Source organism: Drosophila sechellia, chromosome 2L (assembly GCF_004382195.2).
Source record: "Drosophila sechellia strain sech25 chromosome 2L, ASM438219v1, whole genome shotgun sequence".
NCBI lineage: Eukaryota > Metazoa > Arthropoda > Insecta > Diptera > Drosophilidae > Drosophila > Drosophila sechellia.
Genome location: NC_045949.1, coordinates 20,443,159 through 20,468,132, shown reverse-complemented (window position 1 = coordinate 20,468,132; position 24,974 = coordinate 20,443,159). Strand labels below are relative to the sequence as shown.

At 39.4% G+C, this 24,974-nt stretch overlaps 2 protein-coding genes across 14 annotated transcripts in view; one reads left to right on the top strand and one right to left on the bottom strand.

Annotated features, from left to right (window-relative positions):
- LOC6618217 (GTPase-activating protein skywalker) overlaps positions 1-22,665 on the top strand; it is a 39,466-nt gene extending 16,801 nt beyond the window's left edge. For 3 of the 10 annotated variants that reach the window (XM_032727309.1, XM_032727308.1, XM_032727307.1), the window contains 9 exons: positions 12,378-12,580; positions 12,648-12,852; positions 17,135-17,259; positions 17,327-17,655; positions 17,721-17,892; positions 19,052-19,138; positions 20,321-20,479; positions 20,576-20,796; positions 20,863-22,665. In XM_032727309.1, coding sequence (XP_032583200.1) covers positions 12,378-12,580; positions 12,648-12,852; positions 17,135-17,259; positions 17,327-17,655; positions 17,721-17,892; positions 19,052-19,138; positions 20,321-20,479; positions 20,576-20,796; positions 20,863-21,004 — 1,643 coding nt within the window. In that variant the 3' untranslated portion in view covers positions 21,005-22,665. Of the gene's footprint in view, positions 1-4,538; positions 4,762-8,973; positions 9,677-12,377; positions 12,581-12,647; positions 12,853-17,134; positions 17,260-17,326; positions 17,656-17,720; positions 17,893-18,197; positions 18,228-19,051; positions 19,139-19,621; positions 19,679-20,320; positions 20,480-20,575; positions 20,797-20,862 lie in introns of those variants that run through there. The other 7 variants (XM_032727306.1, XM_002042456.2, XM_032727311.1 and 4 more) reach the window with 7 other exon arrangements.
- Positions 22,666-23,442: 777 nt separating this feature from the next.
- On the bottom strand, positions 23,443-24,906 carry LOC6618215. Of its 4 annotated transcripts, none has more exons than XM_032727318.1 (3): positions 24,588-24,906; positions 23,987-24,113; positions 23,443-23,927 (listed from the first exon to the last, which is right to left on the bottom strand). In XM_032727318.1, exons 2-3 carry the CDS (start codon positions 24,087-24,089, stop codon positions 23,704-23,706), a joined length of 327 nt encoding a protein of 108 aa, XP_032583209.1. In that variant the 5' UTR covers positions 24,090-24,113; positions 24,588-24,906; the 3' UTR covers positions 23,443-23,703. The 4 variants fall into 4 exon arrangements, with proteins under 4 accessions (XP_032583209.1, XP_032583207.1, XP_002042490.1 ...); XM_032727316.1 differs by having other exon boundaries at positions 23,987-24,158; positions 24,588-24,903; XM_002042454.2 differs by having other exon boundaries at positions 24,000-24,158; positions 24,588-24,899.
- Between the last annotated feature and the right edge of the window lie 68 nt (positions 24,907-24,974).

The following is a 24,974-nucleotide window of genomic DNA, read 5'->3' as shown; positions in this document are numbered from 1 at the left end:
TGTGAATTAGTCAGATAACTAAATGCGACTTGTGGTTGAAATAAATCGTTCGTCATGTGGCCAAATGGGAAAATCGATTTATTTCTATAGGGCACAAAAAATGCATTTCAGATTTCGCAAAATAATTTGTTTACGCTTCTCTGTGTATAGTATAGTAAGATGTCTAGCGTATTCGTTTTCTTTGATATAATGCAATTTCGATTCCAAAGGAAATCGCGCAATGCAATCCATCGAGAAGCAATAGTGCATCTCCCTTCCCTCGTCGTTCGACATTGGCCTTGATTTTGATTTACGAAATAATGAGTCTTGTGCACAGCGGCACAATGTGCATACATATTGAGCCCATTTATATGTGCCAAAATATATGCATTATGTATTTATCGGATGAATATACGGTTTCAATACTCTATTTATATTCCATTTATAAGCACCGAATATTCGATTAACATTATGAACCCGAAAGTATAGCATAATATAGTATAGCTCGTGCTGTGGAAAAACCAAACAAATAAAACCATTCACGTTTTACGGCTCTTGGCCAGTTGCCAATTAAATTGTTTAAAAATAAATGCAACTTTTTCATCACTCTCGTGCTTGTTTTGTTTTCTTCGATTGCTTATTTTCTCAATAATTTTTTAATAATTCTTGTTTTGCTGTGCTGCTGATCATGCGAATTAAGATTTTGAAAAGATTAAATTTATGATCGGCATTAGATTTACTTTGATATGAACAATCAAATATATTTAAATTCCTTTAAATGTGATATAAATATAAACGAGATTAAAAATTTGGGAAAATCCATTATTAAATGCATATAATTTTAAGCATATTTTCTGTGTCATACTGGCCACGTGCCATCTCATTTTCAAAAACACATACTGCACAGCAGCAAATAAATAATAAGAGCATCCGAAAATACGAATCTTTATTCGCTTAGATTTAAAATTTATTTCTTATTAGCAATAACAACATATTTGCTTACGCAAGCAAATGGAAGCCGAATATTTTCGCAATTTTTTCATGCCGTTGACGTCGAAAACGATTTTGTTTTGCTATTTAATGCCAAATTATGTATTGAAACGAGGGGAAATAAATTTCCATTCAAGAGGATTTTTTTATGATCCATTTGTGCGATTGGAAAATGTTTTGCCAACAACAACAAATTGAGGAATTTCATATATTTTGAAAATTTCCACTGCTCAGCCGATGTTCTGTATACATATGTACAATATGATTTTTCAATACCCTTATAATGCCGCACATTCCCACCTTATAGCACGTGCCTCTTGGGGAAATGTGCGAAAAGTGTGCCCCATATAATGAATCTCGAAAATTGGGTAACTGACCAAAACTGGTTTACGCAAACTAGTGTCGTTTATTTTGGTTTATTTATGTTTTGTTTCGTTTCGGTTTTTGTTTTGGTTTTGCATTTATTTTTAGTCATCTTAAGTTTAATTTGCTTTCAAGAGAATGTTTTGGTTTTTGATGGGGTTGCAATTTGCAAATCTCTTATATAAGTCACTCACTCGCATATTTTAAAGTCAGAGAATTTAATTTTCTTGCTGTTTTGCTTGCCTTGTTTTGCCTATGCATTTTGCAAACAACTCATTGGTTTTTCTGTGTTCTTGACATTTCTTTTTGACCGCTATGACCGCTGCCTCTGAAATAAAAAGTAAAGTAAAATAAAAAAGTCGTAGGTGTTGAAATTCTAAAGTTTGGCAATGTTGTGATATCATTGTGATATTCCTTGTCATTTTTTATCACATATGAGTTTTATACTCTTGCTTGAGGGTGTGATTATTTAGCTCACCCACACAAAAAAAAGAGAAAGAATTTTCGAGAATTTTTATATTGCTTTTTTTGTTGTGAGTTGTGCTGTGCTTTATTTCTCACGCTATACTTTCAAACCAATAAATAGCATTACAAGAAAGAGATCGATTTTCTGTTAGAAGTAACATTCCGTGGGGGCAAGTTATATTGCATTTATATATATTTATATTTATTCTATAGGTGCCATAAGAAAGTCGAAAAATCTATAACCTATAAATTTGATTAAAATCGATCCTCCAATTCGTGTAGTTGTCAAAAGAACTGTCGGAAATTTGAAATAGAATAGACAAGAAGTCAAAATTGCAATATATAATTTTAGCTTTAATATATAACTATATTTAGTTAGCTAGCTAAGGTTTCTAGTCTTAAATCATGTTAGTTCAGAGATCAACATCCCAAAAAACCGCTTTACATACTCGCGCCCACTTGTCATTTGTCTTTTGATCTTGGGAGGCATAAAACAATCATCATCATGGCTTTGAAAGGCGGAGGAGCCGAGCGAAAGGGCGGCGGATTTATTAATTAATGGCACTGTTTGTTTTTGTTTGTATCTGCGCCACCATCACGATGCTTTGCGTGTCGGATGATCGTGGATGCTCTTCTCTGGCGGCTCTGCTGACTTCTCGATTCAAATTGGGAGCGGAAGGAATATGGTTATAATACCAAAATACCAAAGCCCAAAATATAATTTGATTAGTAAAATTTGATTAGTAATGTTTGATTTTATTTGAAGCAAGCGAGCATATGTTAAAAGCTCTATAAACAGATCACATTTGCCTTTTTGTTTTCCCGTTCTTGCTTCCGAGATATGGAACTAAAGTGATAAACATTCCCGCTGGCTGATTGATTTTAGCCATTTAGCTTCTAGCCTCACAATCAATCGATAAATTCCGCTGATGCGATTGTTTTAATTGAATTTCCTTTCCTAACCTTTTCTCTCTTATGTTGCCTTTTCTTCCGCTCTTTTGAACTCTCTGTCAACAGCGGCGCCTCTAATTAGATGAAAGTACACAGTGTGCCCAGATAATGGATATGCGTGCAGTTGTATGTACATATATACAAGTGTACATATGTACATATATCTTCCTAGGTGTTTGAGGTCACTAAGCACAGTAAAAGCTTTTTGTTAGCAATCTTTCCGATGCTTTTGTTTACGTGCTGGTTTTCGAATATAACACAAAAAGATAGAAGCTATGGAATTTATCCTAGGGATATCACTTCACTTGAGGGATGCTACGAGTTCTGATCTCGTTCGTCTAGAACATTTGAAGAATTGCAAGATTCTATCGAAGATTCTGTATACATACCACCAGAATGACATTTACCAAAAACTCCAGGAAATTTCACATACGAAAATATCACAATTTAAAGATTTCCCAATTCCAGAGCGTAGGAGAGGGTATTTAAAGAAACTCAACAAAGTGAAATAAAAAGAACAGAAAATTCTTAATATATAATTACACAAAAGCCAAAGAGATATGCCGGGCGGATAAAGCTCAATCGCTCTCTTTTCGATTTTCTCGCTTCTTTGTTGCCACACTGCGATAACATTATTTGTTTTTCTAGTTGTTTAGATAACAGAGTGAATTGTTGGGGCAGCACCAGGCTGTTATTCTCTTTTCCCAGTGCAAAAATCATTTGCTTTTGCATCGTAAAACTTTATATTTATTTTCCATCCGGTGCTCTTTCCTCCTTATATTTATTTTTCATTTTCTTTGAGTGCGTACAAGCGGATAAGTGGCGTCATTGTGTTCGTGAATAAAAATTAGTTGCCGAGTAGCCGGGAGCTGTATTTTAATGAGTTGCCCCAAAGTATGCTGCAAAGTTTTTCACTGCTGTGAAGGTGTTACACTTGTTGCGGGACACGACTGTTGGCTAACAGTAATGGCATCTTTGATTTTGTCATGTGTTTAGAAAAAGCGTTTTAATAGATGGAATAATAGTAATAGTTACATTATGTATTTGCATAAAGAATAGAAAGAATTATAATTATTTTTGCAAAACTTGCTGGCGAGCAATTAGCTGAAGAATGATTTTCGCCGCGATTTCTTCAATTTCCTCAAAGCCGTCTAATGCTTTTACCCTTGGCATCGCAGGTGTCGCGGTCCATTGTCTCCGTTTCCATCTCACTTGTCTGCAAATGCGACACTTTTGATTCACACGTTGATGGGTTTACCGGATCGGCAATTCAATGACCACAGATCTGAGATCACATGATGGCGTTTAATGAAATGCCAACAAAGTTGCCTTACACAAAACACGTTATAGCTATTAAAATTACGTTCGCTTATTTCCCAACAAATAGTTTACTCTTACAACTATTGATTCAAATGCTCAGTTTATGGCTCACTGAATTGCTGATGTGGGTGTGTATAATGGGTGGATAGCTTTCCAGAATATTTTACCGGTCCCGGAATATAGGAAGCCCTTTTTGTGGAGACGCGCCCCTTTGAAGTATTTTCCCGAAGTTGAACGAACTTCTGAGAGCGAAAAACCACAAGAAGAACTGTTTGATATTTTCTGGGGAGCTTTTAATTAGACAGCTTTTTGTTTTCATTCGATGGGCCAAAAGCTTTGATAGCAACTGTGTGTCCCCGATGCATCGATCACCTGTCTTTCGGCCTCTCTCCCATTTTCTCTGGCGAATCGGGAGAGAGAGTGAGCGGGACCGCTGGCGACTTCTCAACTCTAATCTCAGTATAATTCCAACCCTCGGGCCCGGTGGTTGTCTGTCTTTGTCGCCCGCTCGATCCGCCGACCGATCGGTCGAGTGTAGTTTATATGCCCAAAAGTTGTCAACTGTGGAATCACGAAAGAGAAGGAGAAGAGCCACATACCCGAGTCGAAATCGAAAAGAAAATCGAGAAAACAAATTGGAATACTTTTCGAAACGAGTCGCGTGTCAACGTAAATACTTTATATGTTTGCAAAGTGCGTGTGTCAATAAACAAATGGGTGAATAGGTGCACTGAAAGAAAATGTATGTCTTCAGGCTATGCATGGGTTTTTAATCTGAAATTTAAACCATTTCGAAACATTGTTGGTCCTTTTAAACATGTTACTCATTTTGCATACTTAGAAGATTGCATATTTTTTGTCGGTGCACCTGCGGCAGCCTCAAATCGCAATCGGAATGCACATTTAAAGCAACATCGACTTTTAAATCACGGCTCGTTAATTATCACGCCTAGCTGCCAAACCAAAAACTAAACATACAAAAAACATTTCAAGTCGAGAAAATACAACGAATCATTATAATATATACATCATTGGTCTTATGTGTACAATGTACATAGTCTCGTGCGTTGCGTTCGGTTGTTCAATGGTCAGTCACTCGATCAGTCAGTCAATGCTTTATGGTTAATGGCTGCGTTACGCATACGCCATGTGTGCACTTTACACTAGTGCGCAAAAAGGAGTTAAACTATAAGGTTTTCGGTATAAATTAAAGTAGATGACGGATCAAATATGTTCTAAAAAATATATATTGCAAAATCATAATGATTTTAAGTTAGATTTGTATCCAGAATAGGATTAAATTATTATTTTTTAGATAAACTTTTCAGTGTAAATTTGATTATTTTTTGTATATGGTTGTAGAAATGAATAAAGCGGCCATACGAGAATAAATAATGTAAACAGCACAGTTTGTTTACATTGATTTTCTAGAGCAAACCGTTGTTGCAACAATCAAAACTGAATGAATTGTAGGGGTTTTTTGCTCGCCGTTTTAATTGAATGCAAAATTATGCCCATAATAAAAGAAACGTGCTGTGTTTAATAAAACACACGGCGGGCATAATAAAGTATCGAATATAAAAAGCGACCCCACTCAACGGAATGTATTATTCAAAAATCAATTCAATAAAGTGCATATGAGTGGGTAAAAGCTCAAACCAGTTTCCTGCCCAGCTGAAAACCCATCTCGAGAGGAAACAAGAAGTGGTAACAAAAACGTTCTGGGCCAAGCTCAAAAGGCGCCTATCATCGGGCGCAGTTAACACGGCAATAATTTAATTAATTTCCCATATTGTCGGGACACGATCCAGGCTCGTGGTTCGCATCGAATCGCATCGCTTCACGCCAACGCGGAACACCCCCAACCGCCCACTTAGGCCCGGTGTTATACGATCCCTGGCGAATGGCAATTGATGCCCATTGGCGATGCCTCCCCCAAAAACGACGAGATCGATCCCAAAGGTCGCCCATCATGTGCCTCGTCCCTCGAAATTCAGAATTATGGCTGGTGCTAATTGACAAATAGCTAGCTCACGACCGATCGATCGGTCCAAGATATTTATAGCGCGTGCTAAACAGTCTGAACAATCTGGCAGAGGCGATGCTCGTTGACTTCGTTGTCCCGATCCCTTGAATTAATTGATATGAATAATTGGCTGAGGGAGCCAACTGATTTGGGCAAATACATACATCACACACTCATGTGTCTGTGGGTGTTTGTTGGTGGAAAAGGCTGAACGTTGTTTGAGTATCGCATTTGGGGTACATCGAAGTTTGTACAGATCATTTTGGGGAAATGAGTAAATCGATAAGTATTACGAACCGCAATTTGCAGGTCTCCATATAATTTGCATCTTAATTTCCAGGAATAAATAAATTCTTTTATCGTATATTTTAATTTTTAATTATTACTAATTTATATTTGTGTTTATGCGTAAAGCTGAATCTTTATTGCGCACTCTTACAAATTGGTATTTGCATTGAAATAAAATAAACCCAATGACTTTATATTATCGATGGCATGAGTCATGGCTGGGGGTAAGTTCCTCATAATTATTAGATTGTTTCCTATCTTTCACTTAGTCATCTTTTTGCCATGGTACGCCATTTTTCGCCGTTTCCGAAGGTCTTTCCTCAGGTGGCTTCCCACTTCCACTGCTCGTTTACGTTTTAGTAGGCCCCCAATCTTGTTTCGCCCAGCGCCGCTTGTTGTGCGATGCAATTAAGCCGAAAACGCTGACAATTTGGAAGGGAAACGCGACACAGGAGGGCACTCGGCAGCAATAACAGCATTAATCTGCAGTTTGCCAAACTGAAAAACGTTGTCAAATTAAATTTAGCTGCAGCCGGCAATTGTTTTCCCCAGCGAGCTCAGTTCAGTTGGCAAGCGATGCGGTGCCAATGTCGTCAGAGGGAAAAATGTAATAAATTGCACTTGCAATTTGCAATTTGCATGCCCAGAATGTGTTTTTGTTGCCGCTAAACTTTCGCTGCGGCCCCTTCAACGCGGATATTCCTTCTTGATTCTGCTTAAGTCTATTGTTTGTTTCCCATTGCTAAAAATTGAACATTAGATCATGTCACAATTATTTTAGACCTTTGGTTAGTCGATGTCAAGCTGAAGATTTTGCTCAAGATAAAGAGTGTGTGTGGTTTTCGTTTTAACGATTCGATCACACAGCACTTTCCACTTCAATCTGCAGAATTATTAATTTATGTGAATTAAATTTTGAGGCAGAATGTCGCGATAATCATATAAGTGGAAACTCACGAAGTTCCCAATAAACTACGTCAATTACTATTGAATAGAATCAATTAATTGAGTAATTAACTAGTCCCGCCCCGCTGCATAAATTTCTTTTATATATTTACGATTCTTCGATCGCTGCAAACGGAGTGATCATAAAGATAGCGATGCAAACTTATCTGCAATTACTTTACGGCCACTTCAGTAATACCAATTAAAGGCTAATTAGGCTCAGAAAGCGTATTTTGGTAGACTTTTTATGGGACCCTTGATTTCAACACACTTTTACTTTTTACCCCACGTAGGAGTGGCAATATGGCACTCACAACAGATTGTTCATGGGACATCGTTTATAGATCTATGTATATCTGTTCTTTAGGTGATATGGGACACTTTCGTGTCGTCAAAATTCTTTGCAATCCCTCCCCCATAAATAAACGAAATATTCTACAAAAACCCGATACAGCCAAAGGTAATTGCCGTCAGGCTCGTTTCATTTTGGGTTTTTCTGTGTATACTTTTCAAATTTTGGTTAATTAATCATTTGCCGTATGAGAGTGTCAAGAAAAACCATTTTCCCAGTGGCCAATGGCCACGCGCTGTTTATTTTCTCATTTTATTTATACATTTCTGGTATAAACAAACGGCTGACTTGGTCTTATTTAATTTGGCCTGACAAAACATGTGAAAAATCAATTTGTGAATACGCTAAAAAAAGATGAGCGGATGGTGTGAAAGAAAATAAATGTGTATTGAAATGCGTTTAAGCAAGAGGGGGCATCACGTGAGTGTTAGAAAATTATATTTTGTAGCTAGTCTTTTCTGTGAGTGCTGAAAATCGGGTCTGTTTGTCGTTAGATTAATGTAAATTATCGTAATTGGAGTTATGAACTGGGAAGAGTAGAAATTAACAGCTAATTGTTAGATGTTTTTCTAAATATAACTCCTTACGATTCCTTATCTTTTGCACTTCATTATTCGATAATGTTAAATTGAAAGAGCTATGTAAATCGTTTTGGTTTAAAGTTGGTTAATTTTCCCTTCAAACCTGCTTTGCTCATAGCTACGTGGAAGTAATATAGAATTTCTGCAATAAATATTTAGACCAGAAGTATTTTTCCTCCCTCTTTTCTTATGTTTTCACAATGTGCTGCTGAGACTTGTTCCGAAACGCAGAAAATTACACTTTCTGAGGTTTCGCCATAAATTTTATTTTGTGGTATGGAATTTTCCTTGGCAAACGCTCATAAATCCACATTACGTATATGCAGGAATGTCCGAGATTCTCTTCTCGCCTGGCATTTTCCAAGCTCTTTTGCGCCATGCTTTCGAAATTTCCCACAAAAGCTATTTATAAAGGTATTTTCACTAGATTTGGGTGTTTGCTCTACCCCCTCCTTCGCTTCGAGAGCGGGAGAGCAACAGAAAACAGCTGTTTGCTCTGTGGCGCCCGATAGTGAAAAGCATAAACAAACGAAAATAGGAAAGGAAAACAAAAATAAATCACAAAACAGAATAGCAAGAGCAGGAGACCCGCGAAAAGCTCTGCGTCAAAGCTTGCACGCGCCAGGTTTTCGATCGCTCTCGTTTCATTTATTCTTCATTGGGGAGCTTTCATTGAGAAGGCTCGCGAATGAAACCGGCCTGTCCGCCGCAAAATATCTGAGAAGCCCGGCCGCATCCGAACGTTCCGCACGTAAGCCCGTCCGAGAACTCGCCGTGCTCCGATTTTCTTGGCCGCGATCCAATCCCCGCTAGCATCGCCCGGATGCGTAATGATTTCTTTCAACCGCCGTGGAAGTATTTAAATTACATTTCGATACAGCCAGAGCCCGCAAAAGATGTGATCTGAAAAATTGAATGTTGAATGTGCTGCAAATTAAATTCAAGCGCTGCCGGCGTCGCTGCTCGGGCGACAGCTAATTGCAGATCGCAATAAATTAAAACAATAAAAGGCAGCAGTGAACAGGGTGTACGGGCATAAAATACAAAAAAAAACACAGAAATCAAGCAACACAAAAGAGAGACTGAAATCTACATAAACGATGTCGTTCTCGGTGCCAAAAAAGCGAGTGAACAAACAAAAATTAAAATAAAGCAACAAAATAACAATAAAATTAAGGCGACCCCGTCGAATCGAAAGAAACACAAACACAAATTGACGAAAGGAGCGATTCGAGAACACAGTGTGAAAAATGGTTGGCAAAGTCTTGGGCATCAAAGACTTGGAGCAGTTCAGTAGCCGGCGCAGCAGCGTCTACGTCGATCCCGAGTGCGACAAGTTCTTCGAGCTGCCGCTCTTCATCGCGGCCAGCTCGAACGACATCACCACCAAATGCCAGTGCTTCCAGTTCAGTCCAGGTAATGCAACCCACGGGCAAACACGAGACCAAACCAGACTCAAAAACACATAGTATAAAAATCAAAACTAATGTTTATAGTTCCAGCTCTTGAATCAGGGTAAAATGTGTTAATTTAAACTCTTCAAAACCCCAAATAGATTCATGTTAAGCATAGATGCTTTGATTTACTAGCTTCTTGGCAAAATGAATGAATTTATAACTGTGGCTTTAGAGATTTGGGAATGTCTGTGTGCACCATCGTTTTTTCTTCTTTCAACACTTGACAATTAACCTTGAATTAATTGATCCAAGGAATGGTACACATATTATTATTAATCTCACACTTGACCCGTTTTTTCATAAACATTGTGTTTATCTAAACTGTTCTTCTGTAGTTACAACCTTGCATGAATTCTTTGATGCTTCAAAAAGAAATGTTTATTATTACCCACAGGTCTGTACAAAATAATACTTAAATCGTTATACATATTTAGTAAAGAAGTATAATTATAAAAAAAAAACAAAAAAATAAAACAGATCAGCTGCGCGAATAAATCTTTTTTAATTTCCAAAATTCCCAGCTGTTGTGGAAGACAATGAGTGATATTTTCGTGTGTGTATTCATTATCATGCTAATAGCGATAAAGCTTCGGCGTTGAAGCAAATGGTATCCGCTACATTGCTGATTTAATTGCTGAGTTTTGTGCTCCTAATCAGATTGCACACTTTCAATGGCGTTTAGCGTATTTGAACTATGCGAGTTAATCGCTGGGGCTTTGACTTGGATAGTTGTGTTATAAGTATGATCGTAAACTGACTGATTGCGATGATAGGAAAACTACTGCATCTGTTGTAAGTGGAATGTGCAGTATATATGGTGACGATATGCATCGCAGTGTTTCCATATTGGTTGCTCGAAAAATGCAAATGGATCCGCGAGATGCCGTAGATGGGGATTAATTACCCCCACAAGCGACACAGCGACTGAGCGAAGCTCCACTCAATTATACCAGTTTTTATTTTTATTGCGTTTGCTGAATGAAAACACACTCACCCCGTATCTTATCGCTTTGGAGCAATTTGATAGTTCTCACTGATCTTTTATTGGCCTAATGCTAAACGATTTTTATTTAAGCGATATCTGAAACCATTTTCAAATCGCGGGAAAACGAGCTGGCAAATAAATCAGTGGGTTCTGCAGCTCAGTATCTGATTTGCTGCCCGATACTGATATGGCTCTGCCCGGCGCTATTTCCCTGGCTTTCCACCTTATCAGCTATCGGCGATAAGAGGGGCATGCCAAAATCGATCAGCTGTCGCCGCCTGTAATGAGACATGTCCGCAGTGCAATCAATTACCCCCACACCGATAGCTAATCAATAAGTGGCATTGAGGTGGCCACAGATACGGATGGAGCAGGGTGGGGGTCTCGGCGTTGTCCTACATACGCAGTTGACCAGCTGACCGAGGTGATAGTACATCTACGGCTGTCACCCAATTGACACATCTGCTTGAGAAGTCCGGGGGGTAAGGGGAGGGTTCCGAAAAAGGCCCTAATCCCATGACACCTAATTAGAAATAATTGTCTAATTTAACAAGCCGTTGATTTACCTTAAGAACAATAGATTTAATGAATTCGAATAAAATCAGCACTTAATTACATACTATTAGTTACACTTCTAATGCACTCCCCGTTTGGCTAGTTAATTCCAGGCTTTTATTTCAAATGAGGTAAAACATGGAAGAGATGCCGTTGGTTGCGTAGCAAACATTATTTTCCTTGGAATTTTAACATGCTTAAAATATTTAAAGGTGCTTAGCTGATATCGGCATTTGTTTCTGGGAATGTTACCAAAAACAGAAACAGTTAAGTGACCATTTCTGAAGAATTCATAAAGTTTACTTCATGTACGTCAATGGTACTTAATGTGGGAAAATTTGCCTACAGCACCTTTCTGAAAACTAGCCAACGCCAAAGGCTAATGAAATTGTTGGGAAGTGTTCATCAAGTAAATGAACATTTTTTGCTTATCAGATGCACTTTCTCAAGTATTTTATTTTGACCACTCGGGGCATGAGTAATGTCGCAACCCTACACATGAAATTTAACTACTTATCGGCGGTTCACAAGTGTTTTTTATCTTGAGCTCCGTTGGTCAAAAGCGCCTTGCGACTTTGATGATAGTGGAAAATGTTCCTTGGACTGCCAGTTGAAAGGCTCTAGAGCGGTGATAACCTCAAGAACCTCCATTATTAGCCATAACGAAAACAATCGTGTCATATGATTGAAGTGTATCAAGTGCCAGAAATAGCCAAAACGGCAGCCTCGACCACTTGAGGTCTTCGTGTTTGTGTTGTTTGGTCGCGTAGTTTAAATAGTCGAAGGATTAGTGAGAGTTAATGACCTAACCTATGAGGGATTAGCTTGAACACTAATCAAGTAAGCACTGTATACTTACGCCTCCCATTTAACTTTACTTATCAGCTGTAAGGATTAAACATTTAGAGATTGAATGATAGCATAGGGGAATATGTATGTATATTTTGGAAAACATCGTAAGACCACGCTATCTTCGCCTAAAATGTAATACGTATACATTTGGGCACCTATTTCTGTTCATAGCCGACGTGAATCTATTAATATTCACCACTTGTAGCCCACTACTCCCACGGAGGACCTTTAATATTATCTAATCGGTGTCCCCTATCTCTGTTTACAGGCAAGGAGCCGGCACTGCGCTCCTACACGGAAATCCAACAGCTGCTGCAGCAGGGCAAGAAGCGCGACGTGAAGAACATACTCAGGGAGAACTCGTGGCCCATTAACTCCCCGATCCGAGCCCAGCTATGGCCGATGTTGTGTGGCCAGCACCAGACCAAACAGCAAATGCTAGATGGCTTCTACTGGGAGATGGTTCACCAGGTGGGATCCATAGACCAAGATTGCCCCCTATTGTTCCGTACTTAACTAATGTGTGTTTACAATTCAGGTCTTTGGCACCACGGAGCTGTCGGAGAAGCCGATCATGCTGCCCGCCTTTGTGGATGCCACCCACTGTTTGCCCTACCACTTGACCAGCACGGGACGCGCCGTGGCCGATCGCATCGTGAATGTCCTGGGCTACGACTGCCCCGATATTACCTACAGTCCAGTATTGTATCCCATTACATCGATACTTTTGCATTTCATGTCGGGTGAGTTATCGGAGTGCCAGCACTCCAGCACAACACAACATTCCACACCTCTCCATCCGCAGCACACGTGAATGTCAATATTTGATCGAGTCATTTTTATCGCCTCTACAAGGCACACAAAAATAAGTGGCACAATTGTAAGGCTCTACGCTCCAGGCCCCTCGGTTAGCTCCCTATATATATGTATATGGGTATATCTTTATATATATGTGGTATATATGTATACGGGGGTTCTCGGCGCGTATCGCAGCTGGTTGCAAATTGATGTATCGTGATTTTCTACCTAATTGATTTGGCCAACACGCAATGAGCCGCCAAATAATTTCTAATGTAAATCTTGTTATTCCTTTGTAAAGTCTGAAGGTACAGTGAAAACCGGCATAGTAGGGCCGGCCGTTCAATCCTTGTCTGTTGGACGAAATCCAAATATTTACCAGTTCGAAAGAGCGCACCTAACTGGTGATTCATTTCTGCTGCGATAATGCAAATTCATTCTTGATTAGAGTCCATACATTCTGTAATATTTGTATAGCCTTGCGTCTGCATTAGGTATACTCGTAGGTTGATCTGTATCGCACTGTACTTGACCATAGTCAAGTGATCAACGTCTAACTGTCTGCATTTGTTGTTGCTTCTGAAATATTGTCCGTACTACTTCATTATCAGTTAATCAATATTCATTGTTGTTATTGGCGACACAATAACAAAATCGAATATTTAACTTACAGTATAGATTGTTTACTCGGAATTTGGTTTCATCCAGTCAGGTGCGGAGTGGGATCGAGTACAAATGCGCTGAATTCCGCTCCATCAATGATGGGAAAAATAATTGAATACGAAATGAGCAAAATTTAACCCAAAGAGATGTGAAAATTGATCTGAAACCTTCAGAGAATCAATTCGGAAGTTAGGCACAATAATGGCACACCGCGTATTTGGAGGTCTAGCTAGATTAAATAGACAGCTGGTCATGCGAGTGACCCATTGATAACCTCTTAATTGTGGCAATATGCATAATCTGCAGGAATCTAATCAATTGCAATTGGTTTGCCCTTAACTAGTTTCCACATTTCTAAAAAGGGAGACAATCCGTCAATCGATCTATCAAACTTTTATTTCTAAAAATAATTTCCGCTGCTCTCTTAAAATGATCTCAATTCGATTTTATATGTACACATATGTATGCACTTATATTCGGGAGATGCTGATAAGCTGATTTTTTGAGGAGGAGGTCAGACAGCCTGTCATTTTGAAGGTTTGTTTACACTGTGCGAAATACTCCCTCCTTTGTGTCTGTCTGGCAGACGAAACCGATCGATTCCGGTCTAGATTTCGAGGTAATTTCCCGCCTTCCAAGGAAATCTGATTTTGCCTAGGTCATACAAAATCAACTTCATATATAGAAATGCTTTTAATTGTCTTTTTTTCGTCGTAAACATTAAAAGAAGTTGCAGTGAAATGACTCCAAAAAGTGCCAAAGCGAATGATACTGGAATAAAGAAAATTGAAAAGTGAGCTGCGTTCAGTCAACGCATTCAAATGTGGAACGTTTTTCTGTCTGCGCTTTCAAGTTCAAGAGTCGCACATAAACGAATGTTTAAACTTTAAAGTGGTGTAGATAGCACATATGCATATGTCGGACTGTTTGTATTTCACTGTAGACGTCATTGCATTCGCAGAACATTGAAATATTGGCATGTTTCAAGGCCTGGGGTTACGTTTCTTAGTTTACTGACACACTTCTGTGCGTCTTCAATAATATGATTTTGCATATATGCTCCTGACGCTCCTCTAATTTACTTTTGGAAAAGCATCACTCATCGCGCACTGGTGTTTTTCAGATTCGTGTGCCTATAGTATTTCTTCGCTTTGTTCTCGAATCTTGAAATGGTTGGCTAATAATGCCAACACGTGAGCATAAAACTCGCATAAAACGCAGACAGAAGACGAGGCAGATAGGCAAATGCGCACATATGTGTCCCCTATCGTTTATGGATTTGTTTGTCAGTTCTATTCTCCTCCGTTCTGGCTACCATTTGTTGTTCTGTTTGTGTTTTTGCGCCCTACCTAAACATTGTCGCTGTGGCTTTGGCATACCTGGCTTACCCGATTTCTGTGCGGAGTGCTCATCGTCAGCACATCAAATGGTTGGCAATGCCGGGCACACACAATTCAGATTAAAGTATATGGAATATTTCGCAGTACTTGGCTTTAATGGCCCGGCACTCTGACGTCAGACTGGACTCAGGTAGAGAGTGAAAATCGGAATATAGCCCTGCTTCAATTTGCATTTCTCTGCCCTTTGCCATGCATATGCATGAGCTAGCTAAATAAGTGAAATGGAGGCGGGTTTTCAAGGTTTCCACAGGCGTGACAAGGGGATTTGACTTGTATCTCTTCGTTTCCCGCCACTTTACGGGCCGAAACACAGGTAAATAGTTTGTATCTTATCAGCTTCATTCAGCAAGCTCTAAAATCCATACCCTCTATTTCTTATAGAGCTATTTCCCAGTTTCTTTATGCCTACTCAGATTTGCTGGTCTGCTGCTCTCCGCCGCCGATTAGCAATTCAAAATGTTGTTTTCGCTTTTATCTAAGTTTATTTAGTGTGCGGTGTGTATGTTCCGCTTTTGTTTTTGTCTTGCCATATTTGCATTGTTTATGCTTGAGTTTGTTGAGCTAATTTAAGCAGGAGAGCAGATGGACTGGATGGACTCCTGGTTTCTGTTCGTGTATCTCGGCTGTGGGTCTTTAGGCTATCTTTGGCTATTTTTAGTTGGCTTATATCTCATAAATAACTCGACACGTGCTCTCTGACGTCTACCGACTTAAAATTCTGTCTCATTAGCCAATCGACCTTTGTCTGTATTCAAAAGTCGCTTGAGCTCCTACGGCGATGCCTCTTTGGTTTCTGGTATTCTGTTTCTTTGGCACGCTTGCGTTTCCCACAGGATTAAATCGTTATTATCAGTTATTTGATTAATTTCAATTGAAATTGTTGATAATGAGGATGTGAGGGGTCGTTAAAGATTGAGCAGAATGCAAATGTTGGCAGATTATTGCAATTGCAGTGTCTAACACCCGTCATGGTCTATATATAGCAAGGGCTCTTAAATATTTAATGAACTTATCAAATGTTTGCCCACACTCCAGCTCTCTTTCCGCAATAGATAAAGTTCAGCTACTATATGTACTATACTCCAGACCCTGCTCCGATGCCAAATGGGCAAATGAGAGCAATCCGGTGAAACTAAGTCGAACCGCCTGGGGCCAGTGTAATCCACTGATAAGCCGGCGAAATCCGCTGATAAGAACTTTGTTTACCCCGCGGCGTTTGAAACTAATTAAACTTTGTAATGCAGCAAATCAATCCGATGACCCCTTATCGCCCTGCGAAGGTTCAAGTCGGTTCATTATCTAAATTAAATTTAAAGTCCTTTAAAGTCCACTCCCCCAACTGCACTGCCTCTTTTTGCTAATTGAATGTCGAGGTGCCCGCACAATTACTTTTTAAATGCCTGCCTAATATTTTCACGTACGCTAATGACTCGCTCACGATTACCTGAAAAACAGCTCGAGCAAAACTCCCAGAGGGTATTTATAGCTCCAACACTGCGACATTGCATAATTTGATCTAATTTAGAAATCAAATAATCAGGGCGCACATACACAGGTTGCTGAAAAAATGGTGCCGCCTAATTATGGAAAATTGAAGAGGGCGTGGTTGGGGCGGGGAATTGGCGGTGATGCTGGTCAAAGTGCACTACACCGACGGATGCTCGACGCATTCTCAATTTAATTTGCTCTGCGTCATTGCGGTAATTCAGTGTGTATATATAAGTACATATATGTATATGTAGTATGCCAGCCAAACCAAACCACCACGAATGCCATAAGTCGAGCTGCTGCAGTTCCACAATTAAATTGGATGCGGATCTGGAAGCGAGGGGCTGCAGGGGTGGTAACTGCATAAATTGTGGCTAAGGTTAGGCCTGTTATTAAATAGATAATTGCTAGAAAAACTGCCATACGATCTTGCGTACAAGTGCCAACGGGGCGTATCAAGTATCGAATATTACGTATACGACACGTTGGGATTGTAAGCAGAAAATGAGCGGATAACTGTTAAGGCAATTATATTCGAAATTAAATTATATTAGCAATATTTCAATTAATAATAAGAACTACATTTCAGTAGGAATTTATTTTTAAATGAAGTCATTAGATTCTCTATTAACATTCGATACTAATAATGCAAATTGATGTAAATCATATTTTCCAGAGGAGGAGGCGTACATATGTCTGGCCGGTCTGGTCGGTAGCAAGGAGAAGGTATTCATCAATCAAACCAAACTACAGCACGAAGTCACCTGGAAGACGGTGATGCAGATAGCCAAAAAGCACACGGTACGTAGAAGACCCCCGGTTCACCTGTACACATCGATCAAATGCTAATCAAAAGTGTATCGTTTAGAAAAGTGCTACTTCGTATTTCCAACGTATTTGCCCGGGCCTGAAGCTAGAACGCATCTTCATGGACTGGTGCTGGTGGATTCTAGCCGGTCTACCCTTCCAGCATCTGGTGCGGATCATGGACTGCTACTTCCACGAGGGCATCAAGGTCCTGTACCGCGTGGCCCTCGTCATACTCAACCTGTTTCACAAGGAGTGCCAGTCGAACAACGAATGGAGTCCGGACAACATTAAAAACGACATTGGCAACGCTTTGATCAAGTTCTGCAAGAAGATACCAGTGTCGCCGGCGAAGTTGCTCCATGCCGCGTTTAGTATTAGGGGACTGAGGTAGTTACAGTGTGAACTAATGATCAATGAGATCAGTTTTTAATGCGCGGTTTCTTCTCTTGCAGTACCCAGTATATTTCTAGAATATTTATCAAGACTGAAATGCTACTAAAAAGCCGCTCCGTGCTCACCAGCGGTTCGAAGCAATTAATCAAATCGCGTTCAAGTGATAATCTGCCCACTAGTCAGTCGCAGGTCAACATCCAAATGATGTCCCACACCCTGACCATCCGGGAGGTATGTGAATCTAACCCCTAACCCAATCGACGCGCCCCCAACCCCCCATCACACAGCATACACAGCAAACACAGTACACAGAATACAGAATACTAAATCTGAATACAGAATACAAACAGAAACCGAGTTAGGCATTCGTTCAGTTAGTAGTGACCCAAATGAAACTATTCACACAGCACAGCACTACAAGCAAAACACCTTGTCTAATGGTAAACTCTGATTTATTTTTATTCGTTTTCTGTTTATGTTTCTCTCACAACTTCTCCAACTCTGAAACAACGCACCCAATAAATAAACAAAACCAGAAGCTGCACTCCGAGAGCTGTCGCAATTTGGTATGAGGCCGTGAAAAGCTATACAAAATTATTATTACCAAAAAGATGCCAATGTTTGATTGATTCTGCTTGTTCTGTTGTTTTTCTTTCCACACCGTGTATTCATTTGCTCGAGTCGAGTTACGAAAGCATGAAAATAGGAAAGTTTTAATTTATAATTTAAGTCAAATATGTGTACATATGAAAAGTTTAATTTCGGAATCAACTGAAGCAAGTGCTGATTGCTCAAGCCGTCCAGTTGATTCTCTAGCTCTCTCCCCGAACTGATTCGACTCGATTTTTGTATCCGTTCTGCTTCCACTTGACTTTTGTGTTGTGTCTGATTTTTGTCATGTATTATTTCGCGGAATGAAATAACTTCTCGCCGTTTCTGTTTCGTTACTTATCAATCAAAGCAAATGCACAGCCTACACAATAACCACATTTATAAAATAACCACACAGTATAGCTTTTTATTCGTTTCCGTTGCTTTTTGTTGTGATAAAATAATATAATAATTTATTGCAAAGCCTATATACTCACATACAGAAATACATAAACCAACAATAATCCTCAAGTCATTTTGCTCCATATATGAAATCAATATATAAAACGTTATTTCTATTTTTCTTGTACTTTTTTTGCTGCCTTGGCAACGAATGAATGAATATTAACGATACTACAAAAATAATAATTGCGAAATACAATATAAATTTGCGTACGCTTAATCAATGTATACATACATACTTTTGAAATCGATGAAATACATTTCCACGGGTTCATTGGCCGCATTTGGGTGCATTCTGTTAAATATTTCATCCATCATGATTATGTATAAACTGTAGGGTGAAAAATCGCCCGGTCATAGAGCCATCGCGATGGGCGTTTACCCCATACACAATCTGAAAAGTCAAGTTTGTAAGAACGAAGATGTAAGTGAAAGTCAAAGTCCACTCCACTCCAATATAAAGCCAATCAACAATTCGCACCGAGATATCCACAAAACACACACAAAACACACCAATATATTTTGAAGCTTTTGGCTCACGTTCTTATCCACATTCCATTCAAGCTACAAAAACTGCATGTAGTGCTAGAATTCGTTTTCAATCGAATGGAAATTAGTTGATTTATTCCATTCATAAAGTTTCGTTTTCATTTTTCTATGATTTTGCCATCATTTTTTTAGTTTTTAGTGTATTTGGCAATTTTTCCACTATAAATGATGATCTCTGAGTTTTAGTTACGTCAACCCAGTTTGGGTCCCAATTCTTGCCGTAGTGAATATGTTAGAATGAAGGGTACAGAAGAGTCAGCTAGCATATCTATAAGTCGATTTCATGCGTTCTCCCAAGATCTCATCCGCCACATTGCATATAATTTTTTGCTATATATCCATCTATATCTTTTCATAGCATTTTGGTTTGCCGGGCACAAAGAATTTCATAAAAACCTGGACGGATAGACAATTTGTAAGCATTGCATTGCATATTGAAAACCCTCCAACCTGTTTTCCCCTTCCCATTGCCATTACAATCCATTTCGTAATTCCATTAAAGTGAATGCAATTATTCCTTGAAACTCCCAACCAAATTTAGATACAGTTTTCATTCCGTGCCGTCCTAGAAAATATTTCGGAACAGTCCCTGTCTATGTAATAGTGTCATTGTCCTGCTGTTATTAATTGTCAGTAGTCTGCATTTAATCTGAGAATTGGAGAGTCGCAAATAAATAGTTTTAAATTAAATCCGCAATAAGCTTACAGTTTGAGAGCCGCCGAGCCACAGTTTGAGATGCGCTGCTGCCGCGCCGCCGCCGCTGCTTACAGTTGGAAATGAACTGCGCAATAGTTTATTCTCTGTAGATTTTAGACCTCATCGAGAGTTGTTGCCTCTTATATGTTACGTAACCCCGGCTTTTAGTTGTTTTTTCGTTGAACTTTTGGCCTCTTAGTTCATGTTCTTTCACTCTACTTTACCCACGCCAACGTATTTTGTTCTGTCATTGGCTAATTGCTACCCCTTTCAATACGTTACTCGTAGTTGTAGCCAAGTTATAGCCTTCAAACGTGTTCGGATGAGTTGCTAACAAACATGCCATTCGTTCTCCCATAGCTGTTCACGCTGTGGTCCTGGCTGCCCGTGCGGATAACAATGTACCAACCGGTGCTGCTCTACACCACGGAGGAGCACGGCTGCTCACTGACCACGTTCTACGTTCGGGTGGAGCAGCATGAACCCACGCTGCTCATGATCAAGACGTGCAATAATGAGGTAAGTTGCAATGTGTTCAGGTTGTTTGGTGTGAAAACGTGGTGAAAATGTGGTATTTGAATGGTTTCTAAATCAAATGTGGATTCTTGCTCTTAGGTATTCGGTGCCTACTGCTCTTCGCGCTGGTTTGAGAGAAATGTGAAAGATGACAAGGGCCAGCGACAGGCCTACTTCGGTACGGGCGAAACCTTTTTGTTCTCCCTATATCCAGAAAGAGCCAAGTACCCATGGGTGGGCATTGAGGGCGACAAGGACCTAGGACACAGCTCTGAGCTGTTTATGGCGGCCGACTCCAAGATGATCACGATTGGTGGCGGGTAAGATTCATGCTGCTCGTGTGGCTACCACCGCCTTTATAATTCATTCTCCACTCTCTTTTACAGCGAGGGGCAGGCCATCTGGATGGACGAGAACATTCGTTTTGGAAAAACGGACAGCTGCAAGACCTTCAACAATCCGCCGCTGTGTCCGTCGGGCGACTTCGAGATCCGTGTGCTGGAAGTCTACGGATTCGTGGGCATCTAAAAACCTTCTTAGTCTGACCGATATTGCCCGCCGATGATCAAGTGCTCAGCAAACTGCTCGACGTTCCCCCCGCGTTTCCTTAACCAACTCAAACACCTACAGATTGCTTTCGTTTCCGCCCATTATTGGCGTATGCTGATGGTACCAAGATGAGATAATGTGTAAACATTTAGAAAAGCTTATTTATAAAACTGTATCGAAAGTGGCCAAGCAGCTGTAAATGCTGCCGTCGTCGTGTTAATGTTAAATGTTAATGAAAAAATGCAAAGCTAAAACAAATTATATATTATATAATGGAAATACTCTGTGAGTTCATGTTTCAAAACGCAAAGCTTTGAAATTACAATACCCTAGTGGTTATAACCTATTTACATACGTATATACATGATATCTAAAGAAGCAAGTATATATAAAATGAATTATTATAATGTGTATATTTATATGTAAAACGTATTTCTATAGCCATGTACCCGGAGCAAAGAAAAAATTCCTTAAAAATTGAAAGCAGAATACAACACCGGAAAACTTGGGCTGCAACATCATTTTTGTTTGTTAGCGTTATTTCATTTAATTTATGAATACTGTATTTTTCTTTCTGTAAACCAAATTTACTGACATGACTGAATTCGTTATTAATGTTATTAATATTATTATTGCTACGTGTATAGAAAGTGTAACTTGTAAATTGAATTGAAAACAACTGAATGTTTCTGAATGTTGTCCCATTTGGTCGCAAAATATAGAGATAAAGTAAAACCAAACCTCTTTCGATTAGTACTGCTGCTGACGCCAATGATATGCTCAGATACTACACATATATACTATTACTATATAGCCCCCAAGTAATAAATATAAGGCTAATGTCCTTAAGCAGCGGAATTTGCAGTCGGTTCAAAGTCCAAAATAAGTTGAAGGAAAGATTGGGCTGCGGAGAGCTGCCACCCATGTGCAATTGATCTCAAAACGAAAAACGAAAGCGGAAAACAAAGAAATGTATTACAAGTTGAAGGCTTCATAAGTAGGCATAAACAAAAACGGAGAACAATCAATAATTATTTTAAGATTCCATTCCATTTTCAATACCAACGAAATTCTTTGCTCACCTCCACCTAAAAACTGCACGTACACAACATTTTTGCACACTTTTCTAGTCAATTTTTATGTTTTACAAAAATAACATGGTGTGTCTCCTCCCCTTTCCCTCTGGACGAACACTCATTTGCCTTTGAGTGTCTGCAAATTCCGATGGTTTATTGATCGTTGCACTACTCAAACGAATTGTTACATTTAAATGAAAGAACTACAACGAATTGAGGGGAAGGAAGGACAGCAGTGATCACAGATTGCAGAACGTGATGGGTAACACTCCACAACTATTTCATTGAGGAGCTGGTACTCCACAATTTCCGAACCCAAATCCCATGCCCCAAAAATTATAATATAACCTTCCAATAACCCAGGTCACCTGCAATCAGTGAAAGCACTGCAAGGTTCAGCAGTCGAAAAGCAAACTAAATATGAATAGTTTTAGGTTTTAAACAAACTCTGTGTGTTGTTGTTACTATGATTCAATGTATATGTGTACGCAGCATTATATAAACGAACTACATTATACACCCAACTACAAAACAAGTTGAACAAGTTGATCCATACAATGCAAATCTGTTTGTTATTTGTTTCTGAGTGTGAATCGTGTTGAAACAATAAGTTTTACTATATTTGGTTGACTAATGCTTACGCGCTGATGATATGAATTGTTGATAGACTTTAAGACGCGGAGAGATGGACGACGATTGTTTGTGGCATTGACGCGGCAGTGGTCCTCGCTGGGATCGTAGAGATTCCGCCGGACACCGCCAGCATGGACAGTATTGGTGAAGCAAAAGCAACAATCTTTTGTACATAAATTGTTTTCTATCTGAATTGTTCTCAATGTGTAGTTTATATACAATATCTTGATAAATATCCATATATTTATATTTGAATGTTATTTATGTGTAGCCCAGAAGTGTTATGAATGTAATCCGCAGCTAAACCCATTAAGATAATAAGCAAAGATGTTATCTGTTTGCCTACATACAATAATTTATGCTATAAACTGGAAGTAAATGTAAATCTAGACATGTTTGGCGATAAAGAAATCAATTGACTAGATATCGAAACAGAAATTGTGTGTATCGATTTGAAAGTGTTATTTTAATTTATCTTATGAATATTTTGTAATTAATGATCCTAATTGCAATACACACATACACATACTTACATACACACGCTAGTAGAGTAGGAGACGAGTAAATTTTATTCAATAAATTATATTAAATCAAACAAGTATAATTATATTATATAAATATATATGTATGTTAAATCATTTTAGTGGATGTATAAAAACAAATGAAAGAAAATCAAATAAAATAAAAATTAAAAAATATTTTCTTCTCTTTGATTCTTCTGTGGGCTTCAAGGTAAATGTATTACATATTCAGTAGGCTTTTTATAACTTAAACAATTTCCCTTAGAGAAGTAAGAATATAAGGTTAAACTTTGGGTCGCTCTTCTGCTGCGCCCTTTGCATGAGTATATTAAGTCCGGTTAGTTAGTTGACCAAGAAAACAAAAATCTTTTATACAATACTGGAGTATATTACTTTTAATAGGAAACATTGAAATACGACCGCCGCCGTTCCACGGAACTCCTTTTCCTTAGGTAGCCGGGAGGACAAGCAGTCCGAGTACCGAGAGGACAATGACCAAGGGTGTTGTGGATAATCCAGCGGCTGCGTTGCACAAATCCGTATCGCAGAGTGCGCAGCCCAGGAAGTTCATAAAGGGCACCACAGGATCTGGTCCATCGTCGCAACTGATGCCTGTTGGGGAGGCATCGAAAAAGTAGCAGGAGCGCCTCACGAAGCGCGTGTCTCCTGGCGCTGCGAAAAATTCGTCATTTTATGAGGGATTTCCTTGACATATTTTCCAGAAACCATACTCGGTATACTCACTTCCCTCGTGGTACTTGGTGAGGCAAGTGGCCTCCGCTCCCAGGGATCGCATGTTCGCCACCACATCGCAATCCGTCGTGGATATGTCATCGCCCACAAATCGCTCCCCACACCCTGGATTATTGACGGAATCACATTCGTAGCAGGTAATGGCACGGGCTGATGACGACATCCGTAAAAATGTGTGTCCACGCGAGTGCACAGTAAGGAAAACAATGGATGAGAATTGTGGTAGACCTTATCTTTATCTTAAAGTAAACAAGTAGATAACAGATCCAAATATTCCTAGACTTTAAGGATGAATGCCAAAACGTTAAATCTTTTTTCAGATGTAAGTTAATTCAAATATGTTAGATAATTCTTAAACTTTTTAGACTCTATACGTAAACAATGGAATAAACAAAAAAAGCTGCTTATATGTTTTTCTTTACTGAACAGTTTCCCGCAAACCATTGGGTAAAGACCCTGAATTCACTTATTCTCAATAAATCGTGTTGACAGTCGTCTGCTTCTGAGATATTTCAAAATATGAACTACAAGTTCGGGGCAGGAATGTGATGAGTGGCGGGCGCGGATCGCGAATACCACCTGAGCTGGCCAGCGTGACGAGCAGAAAGAGCGAGGCAAGCGCTGCCATCATCGCCATCGTACCGCCCCCGAAAACAGTTGATTCCACTGTCCGTCCGGCGGTCGCGGTGAGTCAGTGTGGCTATAGCTATAGCTTGGCGATGCCGATACGTGCGCGAATACAGATGTTGTCTTCTCGGATGCCGGACCGATTTTAATCACATGATAGATGCGCTATATAGCCACAAGCCGCCGACCAACGACCAACGACCAACGACCACCGTCCAGCGTCCACCGACCACCGACTCGAAGCGATGCACACACGCGACTGAACTAAACAGAAACTGAACCGAACGTGCGAACAATCGCATTCAGAATGTGAATTTGATTTTCATAACAGATTTTTTC